The following is a 17,206-nucleotide window of genomic DNA, read 5'->3' as shown; positions in this document are numbered from 1 at the left end:
AGTATTTTACTCGTTAACTACCTTCCAAACTTATAACAAAGTTTATTGTAATCATAATAAAGTTTAGATAATTTACAATATAAAATATACTCCAACTTAGAAAATGAACATAGCGGGTACAAAATGCAGCCCTCAGTAAAATTTGAAAAAAAATTAGCTCAGTAGATCAAAGGTTAAGGAGGGATTCCAGCCAAAAGTTAACGCCTGAATTTTCCTGAAAATTCATACTAAACCACTGACAGTTTCAGACTATTCCACTTGTTTTTCAATTATTTTCAGTGACAGAACGTTACATAAACTGACATTCTGAGAAAGATAAAAAGGGTTTTTTGTGTATGTTAAAAAAATAGTGACATGTGAACTATACATTGTTGAAAGACTGTACGTGTGCGTAATGAATATCAAATATTAAAAAGTTTAGTTTATTATCTGTAAAGCTCGCAAACAGTGATGCGTTTAACAAATAGCCTTTCATCTATAGTATGTGTGTCACGAGATGAAGAATTTCAGAGATAATTTATTTGTGGGTTAGATTTTTCGTCCTAGCTTGTTTCGTCTAGCGGGAGACCGCCATTTATCACAATCTGATTACATGTAAGTCTGTCTGTAAGTTATCAGAATATATGTCCAATTGTTATTAGAAAGTGTTTATTATCAAATTAGTGAGCACCTCCAATAATAGCCACCATTAATTGCAATTAATAACTCTATTTCATAACTTCGTGTTGCGGGGAGCGCTTTTTCCCTAGTAGCATTTGCTAGGCCATTACACTGATGATATTTTTTAGTTAGAAATTCAGTCTGTAATATTAAATGTAAATGCAAGAGACTTCTCTATTTTGATCTTTTAATAGTTTCAAAGAATGTTTTCTTACTGAACGAGTTCAGTATGTTTAAGATTGGCCGCTTAACGGCAGATGAGATTCTCCTCAGTTTTTGCCTTGCAGATAACGAATAGTAAATACAGAAAAATATTACATTTATTAAGCATTAAAAAATACATCTCAGTTTCTTTGTGAAAGTTGGCACATAAATGACCAGTAGCCCCTGAGAACCAACTTAATCATTACAGTTTGTGTAGAAGCGCACACATTTTCTCTCCATAATAGCAGCGCCTACGCGAACTATCTCTGAGAAGGCAGTGAGTTGCACGCTGTGTATAAAATATTATTTCGTGCATACTTCAGAATAGCTGATGTCTGCATGTATGTTATCATGGTACTGGGTTATTTCAGAGTCTTGAGCAAGTCCACAATATTTAACAGAGTAAATAATATTGCAGTATTCAGTATTTATTTTTTTGCTTAATCACTGCATATATAGAATTTATGCAAAACTCCCAAGCCCCAGTACCGCGATATGTAGTCAACAACAATGGTTTACTTACTCATCCAACATCGAATTATCATACAATGACATCACAAATTCCTTTGCTTCTTCATTGCCTCTGTAAAAATAAAAAAAAAAAAAAAAAAAAAAACAAAGTATGTTTATTAAAAATCGTACAAGTTATCTGAAAAGCATAAACAAATTGGTTTTTCAGTCACTTATTTATTCACAAATTTATCATTTAAAAAGAAAAACAGCTTTGTAGTTTTAATTAATATGCTTCAATGATGAAATTTCTTTCTTTATTGTGGAGTTCCTGTCAGTAAGTGCCAAGTATGTTATTTGGAACAGATCATATTGCAAGACCACCAACAGCTGTTGATAAAATAATTATTTATTGACTACTGACTTCAATCATCTCCAGATACCATATAATTACTTAGAACAGCCTACATAGCAACTTTCTTACAGTGCTATCAAACAAAAGACTATTGATGCTAAAGCTGCACGATGACTTATTTTAACACCACATTAAAAATACTACTACAAAAGGTGTTGTAAATGATGTGCTAATACCTAAAGATGATTAGTCTGAAATGATGTGAGAATACCTGTAGATTGGTTTGGTTTTGTTTTGCTTTAGGGCGCAAAAACAACTGGGGTCATACACGCCCTAGTCGAAACTATAGAACATGAAGACAGAGGAGTTAAAAAATGACTATACGTCAGTCCCAATTGACATAAGAGAAGACAGATAACAGGCATGTGGAGAAAGTGCTAAAAGAGTCATCATACAGAAACGTAGGTCCAAACCTAAAAATTAAAAGGCCTTAACCATATTGCTTATGAGGATAAAGTAAAACAAGGTCGACAGCCCGTGCATCATTTGCTAAAATGGCCGATAACTCAAGACAGCATAACCAAGCGCGAAGGTAAACAGTTACACAGGGCATTCTGTCAGGAAGTGGGGGACAGTTAGAGCTTGGGTACAATGTGTACAAAGTGGTGAGGAAGTGCCACTTATAAAATGACGATGGCTAAAAAGGCAATGCACAATACGCAGCCTATCTAAAATGACCTCCTCCGGCTGGAGGGCTGAGAGGACGTCACTATCCAAGCTGCTGGGAGAGGCTCAATACGCCGCAGCTTGTTTCTGTGAAGGGAGGACCATTGGCAATGCCAAAGTGACACCACCTCCTGACAGACGGCAACACAGATTGATTGGTTGGTTTGTTTGTGATATTGAAGGGACTAGACTACTAGGGCCATTGGTAGCTTTTTCCATGAACTTTAAATACCCACCAGGAATAAAAACAAACAATGGAGATGACAAGAGACGACACAGGACAAGAAAGACACAGATTCAAGAAATTAAAATCACACCGAGTGTGAAAGTGGTTGGCCGACCACTTAAAAAAAAAGCGCAAAGCCAACACCAAGAAACACACTAAAAACCCCAGTCTAAAATCGTAGGCCAAAGGCCACACTCAACACAAAAAAAGGAAAAATACTTAGATCAAGCAATAAAAACCCCTGCACGAATAAAACTCAAAATTAAATCTGTCATCACGTCATCTGATAAAAGTGCAGGAAGCGTATCAGGCAGCGCAAACGTCTGCCTGAGCGGAGTTAAAAGCGGGCAGTCCAACAAGATGTGGATCACAGTCAAAGCTGACTCGCAGCGACATATAGGTGGGTCCTCGTGGTGCAATAAATAGCTGTGCGTCCTCCAGGTGTGGCCAATGCGCAGCCGGCAAAGGACAACAGAGTCCTTGCAAGAGACCCGCAAGGAGGAGCGCCACGCACCGGTAGCCTCCTTGATGGCCCGAAGTTTGTTGGGTGAAGGAAGGGTGAGCCGTGTCACGGCTCAGCTCGATTTACCTGCGAGATTATTTCACTTGTTTTCGCCGCAGCGATAGGGGGCGTGATCGCTGAGTGCTGTTGGCGCTTGTGCACGTAGCAACAGTTTTGGAGGGCGGCTCGGTCGGGATATGGCGACAGGACGGAAGCGGCGGGAAGTCAACTGGTGCCTGCCGATTAAGGACTGCGATGAGTATGGCTGTTTGCGAGCACGTGGGGCGGACGGAATGCTCGCTTGCTTAGCGTGGTTCTCCATGACCAGCTGTTATTTTGGAACACGTAGGGCGAGTATTTAAATGAAAATTTGCTAGATAACACAACCGTTGTGAAATCGAAAACTTGACAGTGTTTACTCATGTTACCAGTCATTAATGTTATTTCTGTCTTGTAGCTTACTTAGTTGATATAAAATAATTTTGAAATTTTGTGTATTTGTCATGAAAGGTGAACTGATGTCACATGAGAGAAAAATAAGTGACATTTGTGTAGGGTTTACGTAAGCTTAAGTGAAATCAGGAGGCCGATGATTATCACTGCCACTTTTTTTTTTCCTAAGCAGATAATAGGGAATTTGTTGCACTCTTTCCAAATTGGATTTTTTAAAGGTTTGATTTACATGTGGTACAAATCACAAGTTCAATATTTTTCTGGCGTAATTGTTAATATTTGAACATGTTGCACTATTGTACGATATAATACACCCTTTACTAACAGTACCTTTATGTAATGTTTCAGAGTGGGGCTGCATGTTCTTCTAGAGAATGTTTAAAAAAAATTTATTGCTAAAATTTCCTTTTAAACTGTTAATTGTATAAACTTGGATGTATAACCAATTATTGTTAAATAATAAATTTGTGTCAACAAGGCTTGGACCAAATAAATGTGCCTACACCTTCCCCATTCTGGCTCTGCTACTGTCTGTACATCATTCTTCACCCCAGGTGTGAAGTACCTTCCGTCGCAAAACTGACCTGAGGTCACTCTCCGAAAGGTCAATCTCCAAGGCTGGTGCACCAACAGCCTGTCTGGCCAGTGTGTCAACACGTTCATTTCCCGGGATGCCTACATGACCCGGGGTCCACACAAAGACCACAGAGCGGTCACAATGGGCAAGAATATGAAGGAACTCCTGGATAGCCATCACCAGACAAGAGCGAGGGAAACACTGGTCAATAGCTCGTAAACCACTCAGGGAGTCACTACAGATAACTGAGGACTCACCTGAGCAGGAGCGGATATACTCTAGGTCGCGAGAGATGGCGACAACCTCGGCAGTGAAAACACTGCAGCCAGCCAGCTGGCAAATGAGTGTCGTTCATAATAATCCCCTAGAGTAAGAGCATAACCGACACGACCAGCAACCATCGAACAGTCAGTATAGACTATATCAGAGCCTTGAAAGGTGGCAAGGATTGAAAGAAGCGGCAGCAGAGGGCCTCAGGAGGGACTGAGTCCTTCGGGCCATGTGCCAAATCGAGCCGAAGGCATGGGAGGGGGGCACACCACGGGAGTATATGCAGAGAGGCCTGGAAAAGAGGTGGAAGATGGAAAACCTCAAGCCCAGAGAGAAGAGCTCTGACGCGAACCGCGATCGTACACCCTGACTGGGGCTGCCATTCTGGAAGATGTACGACGTGAGTGAGGGAGCAGGAGATGATAATTGGGATGCCCGGGCAAGCTACAAACATGGGAAGCATAATCGGCCAGTAATCGTTGGCGCAGGAACTGCAATGGAGGGACACCTGCCTCCACAAGTATGCTGTTGACAGGGCTTGTCCGGAAAGCTCCAGTGGCGAGTCGGATCCCGCTGTGGATGGGGTCCAGCAACCACAATGTGGAAGGGTATGCCAAACCGTAAGCCAGGCTCTCATAATCTAGACGGGACTGAATTAACGCCTCATACAGTCGTAGATGGGTAGACCGATCGGCACCCCAGCTGGTGCGACTCAAGCAACGAAGAGCGTTAAGATGCCACCAGTTCGACTGCTGAAGTTGCCGAATATGAGGGAGCCCAGTCAATCAGGTATCAAAAACCATTCCCAAAAACCGATGCATCTCTAAATTATCTCTTTAGTTGACTAATTCAGGGTATTTAATTCTTCCTTTGTTGGAGCAAAATCTGCATCATCTGCACCATGGCTAACTTTTCTGGATTGGCATTTCTGAAAATTTTTCTTCTTCTGTAAACTAAAAAAAAAATTCAAAGGGCAACAGTGAAAGAACTTTGACAGATATATCTAAATTGAGGGCAATTATCTTTAAAATAATAATTATTATTATTATTATTAATGATATGAATATAATAGAGGGAAACATTCCACGTGGGAAAAATATATCTAAAAACACAGAAGATGTGACTTACCAAATGAAAGTGCTGGCAGGTCGACAGACACACAAACAAACACAAACATACACATGACATTCAAGCTTTCGCAACAAACTGTTGCCTCATCAGGAAAGAGAGAAGGAGAGGGAAAGACGAAAGGATGTGCGTTTTAAGGGAGAGGGTAAGGAGTCATTCCAATCCCGGGAGCGGAAAGACTTACCTTAGGGGGAAAGAAGGGGTATACACTCACGCACGCACACACGCACGCACGCACGCAAGCAGACATTTTGGGGTAAGTGTTTCCGCTCCCGGGATTGGAATGACTCCTTACCCTCTCCCTTAAAACCCACATCCTTTCGTCTTTCCCTCTCCTTCCCTCTTTCCTGATGAGGCAACAGTTTGTTGCGAAAGCTTGAACTTCATGTGTGTGTTTGTGTGTCTATCGACCTGCCAGCACTTTCGTTCGGTAAGTCACATCATCTGTGTTTTTAGATGTATAATATTTATTATTATTAATAATAATAATAAACTAACCCTGGGGTAGTTGCTAGTCTCCTACCAGGCGCCTCCCCAGGTGGCGGATAGGGGAATGCTCACCAGATATGGTGGGTACCGGGGAAATAAAATACCCGGGGTGGACCAAAACTAGCAAACTAGGGCACGACGGTTCCACATGTCAGTGCCGGTTTCCCGACAGCGTCTGTTCCACATGTTAGTGGCGGCTGATTTGTGTTTCAAGGCTCCACAACCTTGATCCTACCAACTGGCACATGTCAGACCAAAATACAATTACAAGTAAAATCATGGTTCGTGTATGTAATAACAAAAGTACCCCAGGTGGTGAAATCCACCCACCTAGCAGAAAGGTGGCAACCGGTCTATCGGATTCTGGGGAGACCGGACCTACACGACTTGTGAGTGGATCGGAGCACTCTGGAAAACTTCCCAAAAATGAAGATTACATTGGAACAGTAAACATACGGACACTAATACAAACCGGAAAATTATACACATTAACAGAAGAATTAAAGAAGCTGAAAATCCAAATCCTAGCAGTACAAGAGACCAGATTTCCTGATAATCAAATCACTGACTACAATGGCTTCATAATTTTCAAAAGTGGAACGGACAGAAAAATTGGTAAAGGGGCAAACATGCTTGGTATGGCCTTTATGGTCGAAAAATCCTCAGTTAAATTTGTAAAATCTGTAAAAACTATTAGCAATAGACTAATGTTTCTTAGGTTGAAACACAAGAATAAATATTACACCCTAATTAATGTTCACGCACCCTGCAACGTTGACAATAGAAAGGACTAGACAATGTGGATAAATTTTGGGAACGATTAGAACTTGAAATGTCAAAGATACCGAGGAATGATGTCAAAATACTTCTTGGAGATTTCAATGCACAGATTGGCAGAGAAAAGAAATACAGGAAGACGGTTGGGCTATACCCAGCACACAAATTGACCAACAAAAATGGCATGCGACTAATCCAACTTTGTCAACAATTCAACATGAAAATCAGCTCAACGTCGTTCAATAAGAAACCAAGAAAACAGAAGACCTGGAGATCCCCTATAAGCCAATTGGGAGAATTTCAAATTGACCATGTGGCCATCTCATATAACTTCCAAAAAGAGATCAGAGATATCCAGGTTAGGAGAGGTGCAAGTATTGACTCAGATCATTATCTCACAAGAGTTCGGGTCCAATTCACCCCAAGAAGGAAAACACCAAGAATTCCACCAGCAATCCCAAAATTTGACCTACAAAAACTAACAGAATCAGAAACAATTAAAAAATGGGAAAATTCTCCCGCAAACAACTGGGAAACATTCAAGGAAAAAAAAATCACAAAAATAGCGAAGGAGCAAATACCACTGAAGAAGAAGCACAAACATCCATGGTGGAATATGGAATGCGAAAAGGCAATTCAAGTTCATACAGAAGCCTTTGCGAAGTACAGTTCAAATAAAAATGAGAAAACTCTTCAAAACTTTTTAGAAACACGGAAACTTTCAAATAAACTTATTAGACAAGAGAAGAGAAAGTATGTAACTCAGCAACTGGAATCAATAGAAGCAGATTTTAAAAATTATAATACGCATGGATTCTACAAAACTTTTGCAAACCAAATTAAAGGGTATATCCCTCAAAATGTCTGTTTTCGGAAATCAGATGGGAATCTGGCACTAAGCGACGAAGAAAACTGAAGAATTAGCCAAATATTTTGAAACGCTATTAAACTGTCCAGAACCAACAGAAGCTCTTCCAATATCCAGCACTAAAGCCCCGCAACAGCAAGACTGTGTACCGCCAACTGAAGAAGAAATTATCAAACACATAAACAAACTCAAAAATAACAAAGCATCAGGAGAAGATGGAATAGTAGCCGAATTTCTCAAAAGTCTAGGGTCTAACTCAAGAAATGAGCTAGTTAAAATTATTCAAAACATATGGGTTACTGAAGAAATACCAGAAGATTGGAAATGTGCCCTAATACATCCGTTACATAAAAAAGGGGATAAATCAGATGTGAACAATTATAGAGGAATCTCCTTACTTGCCGTCACATACAAGATATTATCAGCTTGTCTTCTTGAAAGAACACAAAAACTGCTAGAACCCAAAATCTCAGATTTCCAAGCTGGTTTCAGACCAAACAGATCATGTCCAGAACAAATTTTAAACTTGAAATTGATTACAAGGATGAGACAAATGCGAAGGAAGCCTACAGTATATGTCTTTGTCGACTTTAAAAAGGCATATGATTCAATTCACAGACCCACACTATTTAAAATTCTTGAAGAACAAGGACTGGATAAGAAGACACGGAACATCATAGAGCAGACATTAACAAATACAAAATGCAGAGTGAAATTCATGGGAAAACTTTCAAAATCATTTGAGATAAAAACTGGGGTTAGACAAGGTGATGGATTATCACCTCTGTTATTTAACTTAGTTCTGGATAGAGTCATGGCAGAATGGGAAAAAGAACTCAAAAAAGAAAAGTACTGGAAACCAATATCACTGGGAACCAAAAAAGATGACCTACAAATCCCCTACTTAGCCTACGCAGACGATCTTGCAATAATGGCAGATTCTAGTGAAATGGCAGTCAAACAGATAGAAACCTTAAAAGAGTGTGCAGGAAAAGTTGGCCTACAAATATCTTTTGAGAAAACGGTGTTTACAACAACAAATCTAGAAATTTCTAAGTTACAGACCAAATATGGAGAAATTAAGAGGGTACCATACTTTAAATATTTAGGAGAGATAATTTCTGAAAAATACTCACAACAAGAAAGAATATTAAAAGCTCGTAGGGGTCTAGGGCTGGTCCAAAACATTTACAATAAAAAATGTCTATCTATAAATACAAAAATTAAACATTATAAGTCGGTAATTGAACCAATAATGCTATATGCCAGCGAAACCTTGACACTTAAAAGGAAAACAGATATGGAAAACCTGAAGAAAGAGGAAAGGAAAATCATTAGGAAAATTCTGGGACCAAGATGGACCAAAGAGGGGTATAGATTACAGAAAAATTCTAAAATTGAAGAATATTCTAACATAGATATAAACATGAGGAAGAGGCGTCTAAAATTCTATGGCCACATAATGAGACTTCCCGATCACAGACTTACAAAAAAAATAGTAAGATACGTAGCATCCCTTGTTAATGGAGGAGAATGGATCAAAAATGTAAAGAAAGATCTGGAATTAGCCAACATTACTACTGAAGACATGAACAAAAGAAACAATTTCAAACTTAAAGTTGACAAATGGGAGGTCAAACCAGAGACAAAAGCGCCGAGAACTGGAACAAAATGGAGCGAAGAAAGAAAAGCTGAATTCTCGCAAAGAATGAAGACCTGGTGGGCAAACAAGAAGAATAAGAACCCCCAGAAGTGAACCATCTTTACTTAGCGTCTTCCATGTTGGGAGCTTTACGACTAATAATAATAATAATAATAATAATAATAATAAACTAACAAAACATCTAGAACTGTTACAGAGATACAGGATTTAATAAATTTTTCCAAAATTCGCATATTCAAAATGGTGTTTGCAGTGTCGTCTTTGGAAGCCTATATCTCAGGGTAGGGATTTTTTAGGAGAAAACAAAAAATGAGTGTTTCTTACTTACTCCTGAATTTTAACATATGCTAAATTCAATAACTTCCAAGACTATGACGATAACACTCCTGCCTGAAATGATATGGATTATGTCATACAGACTCACTACCGGGCTAGTGTAAAGGTGCCAGTGCATGGGCATCCAGCGAGAGGCAGAGGCAGGGGCAGAGGCAGGGGTAGGGCAGCTGCCCTCCACCCCTAGAAGATATTCACAGTTTATCACTAGTTTACTGTTTTATTTAATAAGAAATGCTGCATGTTTTCTCGGATTGTACTAGCGCATTCTTGTATTTAAAATGTTTATTAAAAGCAGTTTTTCACTGGTTTACTGTTTTATTTAATAAGAAGTGCTGTATGTTGTCTCGAGTCCTTGTTTCCTGAGACTAGTATGACCTGCCCCCCCCCCCCCCCCTCCGCCGTTCAGATCCTTGGTACGCCCTTGTGCCAGTGGCCAAACAGATGCCACGATGGTGGATAGTGTTGAGATGGCATAAGAGGTATAAACATGCAGATGCATAAACAAAGCACCCATAATCGAGTTTCAAATGGACAAGGGACCAGTACAAACAGGAGGGTAGTTCGATCAGTACCCCAGGAAGTACCATTGACGACACATAGGGCACTGAGGAACAGCGCACTGCAGGCTTCCAGGTAAGACGTGTGAGGACCAAGAGTGTTTCCTATCACATATGAGCCCCAGGAATTTCGTAGTTTCAATGAACGGAAGAGCAATAGGCTAAAGATGTAGAGATGGTAGTAGAAACCAATTGCGTCACCAGAAATTCATATGGACAGTTTTGTCAGAGGAAAAGCGAAACCCATTGTCGATGTTCCACGAGTAAAGACAATCAAGACATCGCTGAAGATGCCGCTCAGTAGACAGATCCATGGAGAACTGCAATACACGGCAAAATCGTCAACAAAAAGGGAGCCGGACATTCCCAGCGGGAGACAAGCCATTTAGGGTTAATGGTGACAGCAAAGAGGATGACTCTCAAGACGGAACCCTGAGGCAGACCGTTTTCATGGATAAAGGTGCCAGACAAGGCAGAACACACACAGACTTTGAAAACTTGATCTTTTAAAAATTCCTGAAGGAAATAGGGCAGGCAGCCACGGAAGACCCACATGTAAAGAGTACGGAGGATACAAGTTCTCCAGCAGGTGTTGTAGGTCTTCTCCAAATCGAAAAATATGGCCACAGTTTGCGACTTCCGCAGAAGGCCATTCATGACATGGGTGGACAAAGTAAACAGATGATCAACTGCAGAACGCTGTGCTCAAAATCCACACTGTGCATTCGTCAGTAAATAGCGAGACTTGAGCCACTATACCAGCCGGGCACGAATCATATGTTCCATCAGCTTGCAAACACAGCTGGTAAGAGAGATGGGGCAGTAGCTAGAAGGAAGGTTTTGTCCTTACCAGGCTTAGGTATGGGTATGATGGTGGCTTCACGTCAGCTTCCAGGAAATGTGCACTGCCCAGATGCAGATGTACGTCGTGTTAAGCAGAAAGTGCCTGCCCACAAGAGAAAGGTGCTGCAACATCTGAATGTGGATGGTGTCTGGCCCTAGGGCGGAGCACCAGGATGAACTGAGAGCACAATCTAGCTCCCTCATAGTAAAGACAGCACTGTAGCACTCACTATTCGGAGAAGAGAAGGGTATCGTCTGAGCCCCCTCCACTCGTTTCCGATGGAGGAAGGAGGGTGATAGTGGGAGGAGTTCAAAATGCCTGTAAAATGGCGGCCCAAGGAGTTGGAGATAGCAATAAGGACCACGATGACATCGTCTGCTACTGTCAGGCTGGAAATTGGGGAATGGATCTTGGTCCCAGAGAGCCGTCGGAGGTTGGTCCACACGACAGAGGAAGGGCTGGAACTGCTGGAAGAACTAGTGAATGAAATCCAGCTAGCTCTTTCGCTAACCCGAAGAATGCGATGACACTGTGCACACATCTGTTTATAATGAATGCAGCTTGCCAGCTTAGGATGATGGTTAAAAATGTTAAAAAGTCTCCGTGAGCAAATTGCATCACGGCATGCCCCAGCCCACGGAGGGACTGGGACACGACGTGGTAAAGAGGAAGTGCGAGGAATGGAATGTTCTCCAGCAGCGAGGATAACATCTGTGAGATATTCCGCCTGCTCATCACAACTGAGGAAATCTTGTTCTTCGAAGGTCGCCTGGGAGGGGTAAAGCTGACAGTCAGCCTTAGTAAGTTGTCACACGTGTGTGCACACAGATGGGGTAGCGGTCAGCAAATGTATAGCACACAGGAAATGGTCACTCGAGTACTTGTCACAAAGAATGGACCACTCAAAACAATGGGCAAGCTGGGCAGTGCAAAAGGGTAGGTTCAAATGGGAATAGGTGTGCAAGGATACCCGAAGATGATCAGTTTGATATCAGAAGTAAATGAACAATTATGTTTTCAGCCTCTCTTGGGGAGTCTAGAAACTGTTTCGACTACTTACGAGCTGTGGGTGGGTGCCACAAATAAATTATTTAGTTGTACAGACATGAATTTGATAGCTTGATTAAGTTATGATTCATTACAAGACTCCATATGGCTCTAATGCTATTAAGAGGCTATCTGATAATGTCTTATTAAAACAGTCTGTTATTAAACTTTTCTGTGAGCGTTGGGCTTGTATTGTCCTGTGCGCTTTTGTAATGTGACAGTAGTTTTGACATTTTTCTCAAAATCAGAGGTCCTTAGAGAGGACTATCTGTGATTCGAAATTATATCTTTATAAATGAATATTACAATTCTTGGAACTTCACTAGATATTTCTTTAATGACAGCATAGCTAGTAAAATAGTCAGTGCACATCATCTAATTACATTTGTGGGCTTCACTAACCTCTCTAATTGTGCAAATAATCAGTTACATGCATGATGGTTACCCTAATGTTTTTTCCCTATTAACCCTGGCCTTTAAAGGCTTAATAATTGGTACTTAAAATGAAATTGTTCCAGGTGAGGAGAATATTTTGGAGTTGGGAGGCAAGTACTACTGTTCAAATCAAAGAACACTGTAAAATAGGGGCAACTGAGTGAGGCAGTGCAGTTGTTAAGACACTAACCTCATATTTAGAGGATGGAGTTCACTCCGTCCTACCACACTGATTTAGGTTTTCCTAAATCATTTCTGGCAAATGTTGGGATGGTTCCATTATCAAGGCCACAACCTGTCTGCCCTCATACAAGTGTGCTTATATTCTGTTTTGTGTGTCTGTGTTGAGCTATTTATTTTCACTATATTATGACCAACTTCATTATAATCACAAATCCTATATCATAGTGAGATGATACCTGAAGGAATAAATAAATCATAGCAGAACAAATGTTATGCAAATAAAGGTTACTGGTGAATTGTAGTGATAGGAAATTCAATGGATTTGTTATTTTGCTGATTTCATTTTTGACTAATACTAATTTAATCTTTCAAGACAATAGCTATGAGGAGATCTGAAATACAGCAGGTGAAATTGGGAGGGCATTCTCCTGTGCTGTCCTCTGAATGACTGGGCATAGAAAATAGTTTATAAGACGTCCACACTCCCAAATTAAATGTTTTCAGATTAACATATGACATCTTGGATGTATGTGGTTCCATCTGCAGTTCACATACTCTACTTATTTTGTGTTAATGTTAATCTTCCTGGTACTGCCAACATCCCTGTTGGGTCTCAAACTTTAGTAAGAGGGTTTATATTTGAGATCTTTTACACTTCTCTGATCAAGCTGATGTATGCCACTGTTCTTAAAAAGCAGAACACAGTTTCAGTTTTTGATCTTCACCCAATGATTTACATTTCTTCAAGTTCATCAAAAGCAGCTGTTCAACTTCGTTTCATTCAACAGTGAGATACCAATTTACTTCTTTCTAGGAAAAATTGTATAATCATTCATTCTACTGTTTTTATTTATAATTTAGTGTTTGATGGCCAATCAGTAATGAATAGACTGTTATTGTGCAATACATAACAAATATACAGACAACCAATAAAATAAACAAAAGAAAAAATTAAAAGTACAATTTCCAGTTTTTCCAGCCGTCAATTGCTTTGGAGCCTGCCTGATCCAGGTCTTCCAGGGATCCAGTCTTGTAAAATATATTGCACAACTTACACCACCTTGTTGCAGTCACAGCTTAGAGTCTCACCATCCTCAGAACTTGTGATGAGTAGCAGCAGTTCTTCCTGTCCAATATTTGATGCATTTGAGTTTGAACCACCCGGCAAAGAAAATTAAACCCAGTTGGACAACAGTTGGATTTTCGACCAGTGATAAATCAAAATCAAGACAGCTCTGGATTGTGAGCACTGGTAAATGGGATCATGGCAGTTCTGAAGGTTGGTTGATGAGAGTTCAGTAATAATATAAAATCTTGCTGGATTATATTGTACATGGATACAGAGAAGTTCTCCTGCATTCTTGCCCATAACCAAATGAGAGTTTGAAGTTTCTATGTGAGGAGAAGTCTTACTGCTGGTACAATGAGCCACTACACACGCACAGGTAAAAATGCACCAGATACAATGTGCATGGTTCAACAAAGGTGAACACCCACCACGTGTTTTAACCGAGTAGCTGACAATGCTCAACTGATAAACCCAGGTCAATGCAGTCGTCCTCAGTGTCTTCAGGTTAGTTCCTCAGAGAGTTCCATTTAGCCTTTCCAATAGATTGCAGCTTTTCACTTCAGCAATAGTACTCTGAAAATGGTGTCAGTAGGTGACATATTCAATTGTATCCTCAGACACTTTGGAGTGCTGTTGCAATGTAATACATATATTGTTGCAGTTTTCATTTGAATGACTGGTCTGTCTTACCTCCCCTCCACCTTGATGCCTCAGGATGTGCCCTATCAACCGATCCATTCTTTTACTCAAATTGAGCCAACATTCCCTTTCCTCTTCAATTCGATACTTCATCAATTATATGATCCACCCAAGTAATCTTAACGCTTTTCTATGACAACAAATTTCTATTCTTCTTTCATCTTTACTGTTTTTGCATCTGTACAACGCTTCCATTATCTGCAGATAACTTGTATATTTATAGTTCAGACAGATAGCCACAACCATCTTCAGTGGTTTATATTTACACTTCTAAATGACAAAATATTTTTCAATACTCACAAGTCCTGTGTAAATTACTTCTGCCTTAGAGTTTAATCTATGTAAGCATAAGACAGAAGCCAACAACATGGGATAATTTGTGAGAATTTCGTGTAGGTTGTGGGTGTCTAGACTGAACAGTACAGGACAAGTTATTCATACCGCCGAACAACGAACTGACACAGTTAACTTTATTAAAAAGTCACTCCATCTCTAGACTGTGGTGTACACAGTAGATTGTGTCTAATAAGACTTCTTTCTTTCTTCTCAAAGCCAATTATCAAATAGGCAGTCAAAAAAAAAAAAAAAAAAAAAAAAAAAAAAAAAAAAAAAAAAAAAAAATCCAGTTTGTTCTGATGGATTAGCATTTACATTTCTGCTTTTATTCTGTTGCAAGTCAATCATTCAAATAACCTATATGAGACTGAGCAGGATAACTTGTATGAACCTTTGTGGAAAGTTGCTTTTCTCCCCCCCCCCCCCCAGTTTCAGCAGTGAGGTCGGTTTAGTTTTTATGAAGATTAGTTTACTTGATGCTGCAGAAGACAATGCACCTGATTTTTGTATGCACAAAGATAATGTCCTTCTTAAAGGATGCGCTTAAAGAGACAGCCACTGAGATTATATTGGGCCACTGCAATAATGCAGCTGCTTCACCAATCAATCGACGTGACTCTTCATGTCAACAGTGGGTTTTTATTTATTTATTCAATTCACAAACTCAAGAGACAATGCACAAATAGCACATTATTTCGCAGTTATCTTACTGGATAAAGAGGAGGGGGGGGGGGGGGGGGGAGGGTTACTGCTCCATGTTAAATGGGTCCTGGTCTTCTAGGGCACGGGGTACTTAAATAATTACAAAGAATGTTGAGATTCTGCCCTTCTGTCCCTTTACAACTGGTTTACAGGTCGAGCAGTTTTCAATTACATTGAATTGTTGACCAATTCACGTTTACGACACAAAGTTCTCAATGTTAGACGAAGATTATCCACTCATATAAACAATTTCAGGGATACACACAACTTGTCCGAACGGCTATTTCCGATTATCTACAACCTCAGATACAATGAACCAATTAAGTATATCACTGGAAATTTTCCTATCAAAGTATAACTACGCATTTACACCCTTTGCATAGCAACATAACAGATCAGGTCTTTTTAAACTCCTTTTACTGACACAGGCAACCCAAACAGAATGCATGAAACCATCATGTCCACACTTACCTTTTATGAACAGTATCACTTTCAGACATCCTACTGTCACAACACTTCTACTAAACAAACAGGAGTGGACACGACAATCCGGGGGGCGCGGGCCTTAAGCCAATTAGCGATACGCACATTGCCAAGTTGTCCAAAGTCCTTCTGCATGCTAGGATCTTTGCATTCGATTAACGCCAATCCACAGGTTAGGACTTGTTTGTGCCAGTATCTGTGCACACATTAAATCTCCGCAAATCTCGTGCGTCAACACCATACCATCTCCATCACTTTTCAATCTACCGCCGACTTGTCATCAGTGTCAGTGGAACAAACAAAGGTCGAATGGACAAGAAAATGGCTTCTAAATCGGCCTGCACACGTTTAATATTTGTTGGTAATACTATTTGTCAAACCAATATATTGAAGCGACCCTCACTCCATCAACAATATTATCAACATAGTCAGATGGCAACCAGGGGGGACGTATTTTATCGTTTAGTAACAGACAGAAACTGCTTTTGTAGCATTGTATTCTTGATTATGACTAGTCGTGCGTGTGTACTTCATTGTGAATATGTTGCTCACATTGTGCTTTATTTTTGCTTATCTCCGCGATATTGGATGGAGTAAATAATACCAATGTTTGCTTCATATAAACAAGATCGTTTCGTCGGATATTATTCTGTGAACATTTGTTCTTGCCTCAGAATCCGCCTGTGAACTTGTAGGTGCAACAACAACAGAGGGGTATCTGGTGAGAGGCCAGACGTACGTAAGGTTCCTGAAGAGTGGCAGCAGCCTTTTCAGTAGTTGCAGGGGCAACAGTCTGGATGATTGACTGATCTGGCCTTGTAACACTAACCAAAATGGCCTTGCTGTGCTGGTACTGCGAACGGCTGAAAGCAGGGGGAAACTACGGCCATAATTTTTGCCAAGGGCATGCAGCTTTACTGTATGGTTAAATGATGATGGCGTCCTCTTGGGTAAAATATTCCGGAGGTAAAATAGTCCCCCATTCGGATCTCCGGGTGGGGACTACTCAGGAGGACGTCGTTATCAGGAGAAAGAAAACTGGCGTTCTACGGATCGGAGAGTGGAATGTCAGATCCCTTAATCGGGCAGGTAGGTTACGAAATTTAAAAAGGGAAATGGATAGGTTAAAGTTAGATATAGTGGGAACTAGTTAAGTTTGGTGGCAGG

General features: G+C 40.3%; 1 protein-coding gene across 3 annotated transcripts in view; it reads right to left on the bottom strand.

Moving 5' to 3' along the window:
* LOC126458513 (uncharacterized) overlaps positions 1-17,206 on the bottom strand; it is a 199,339-nt gene that overhangs the window by 24,589 nt on the left and 157,544 nt on the right. Inside the window, exons 1-2 of one of the 3 annotated variants that reach the window (XM_050095612.1) lie at positions 16,028-16,183; positions 1,388-1,447 (exon numbers count right to left, since the gene is read on the bottom strand). The exons of 1 other annotated variant lie outside the window; for it this stretch is intronic. In XM_050095612.1, coding sequence (XP_049951569.1) covers positions 1,388-1,447; positions 16,028-16,056 — 89 coding nt within the window. In that variant the 5' untranslated portion in view covers positions 16,057-16,183. Of the gene's footprint in view, positions 1-1,387; positions 1,448-16,027; positions 16,184-17,206 lie in introns of those variants that run through there. One more of the 3 variants, XM_050095610.1, reaches the window with a different exon arrangement.

The sequence above is a fragment of the Schistocerca serialis genome, chromosome 2 (assembly GCF_023864345.2).
Source record: "Schistocerca serialis cubense isolate TAMUIC-IGC-003099 chromosome 2, iqSchSeri2.2, whole genome shotgun sequence".
Classification (NCBI taxonomy): domain Eukaryota; kingdom Metazoa; phylum Arthropoda; class Insecta; order Orthoptera; family Acrididae; genus Schistocerca; species Schistocerca serialis.
The sequence above is the reverse complement of the archived record's forward strand: the minus strand, read 5'-3'. Positions and strand labels throughout refer to the sequence as shown.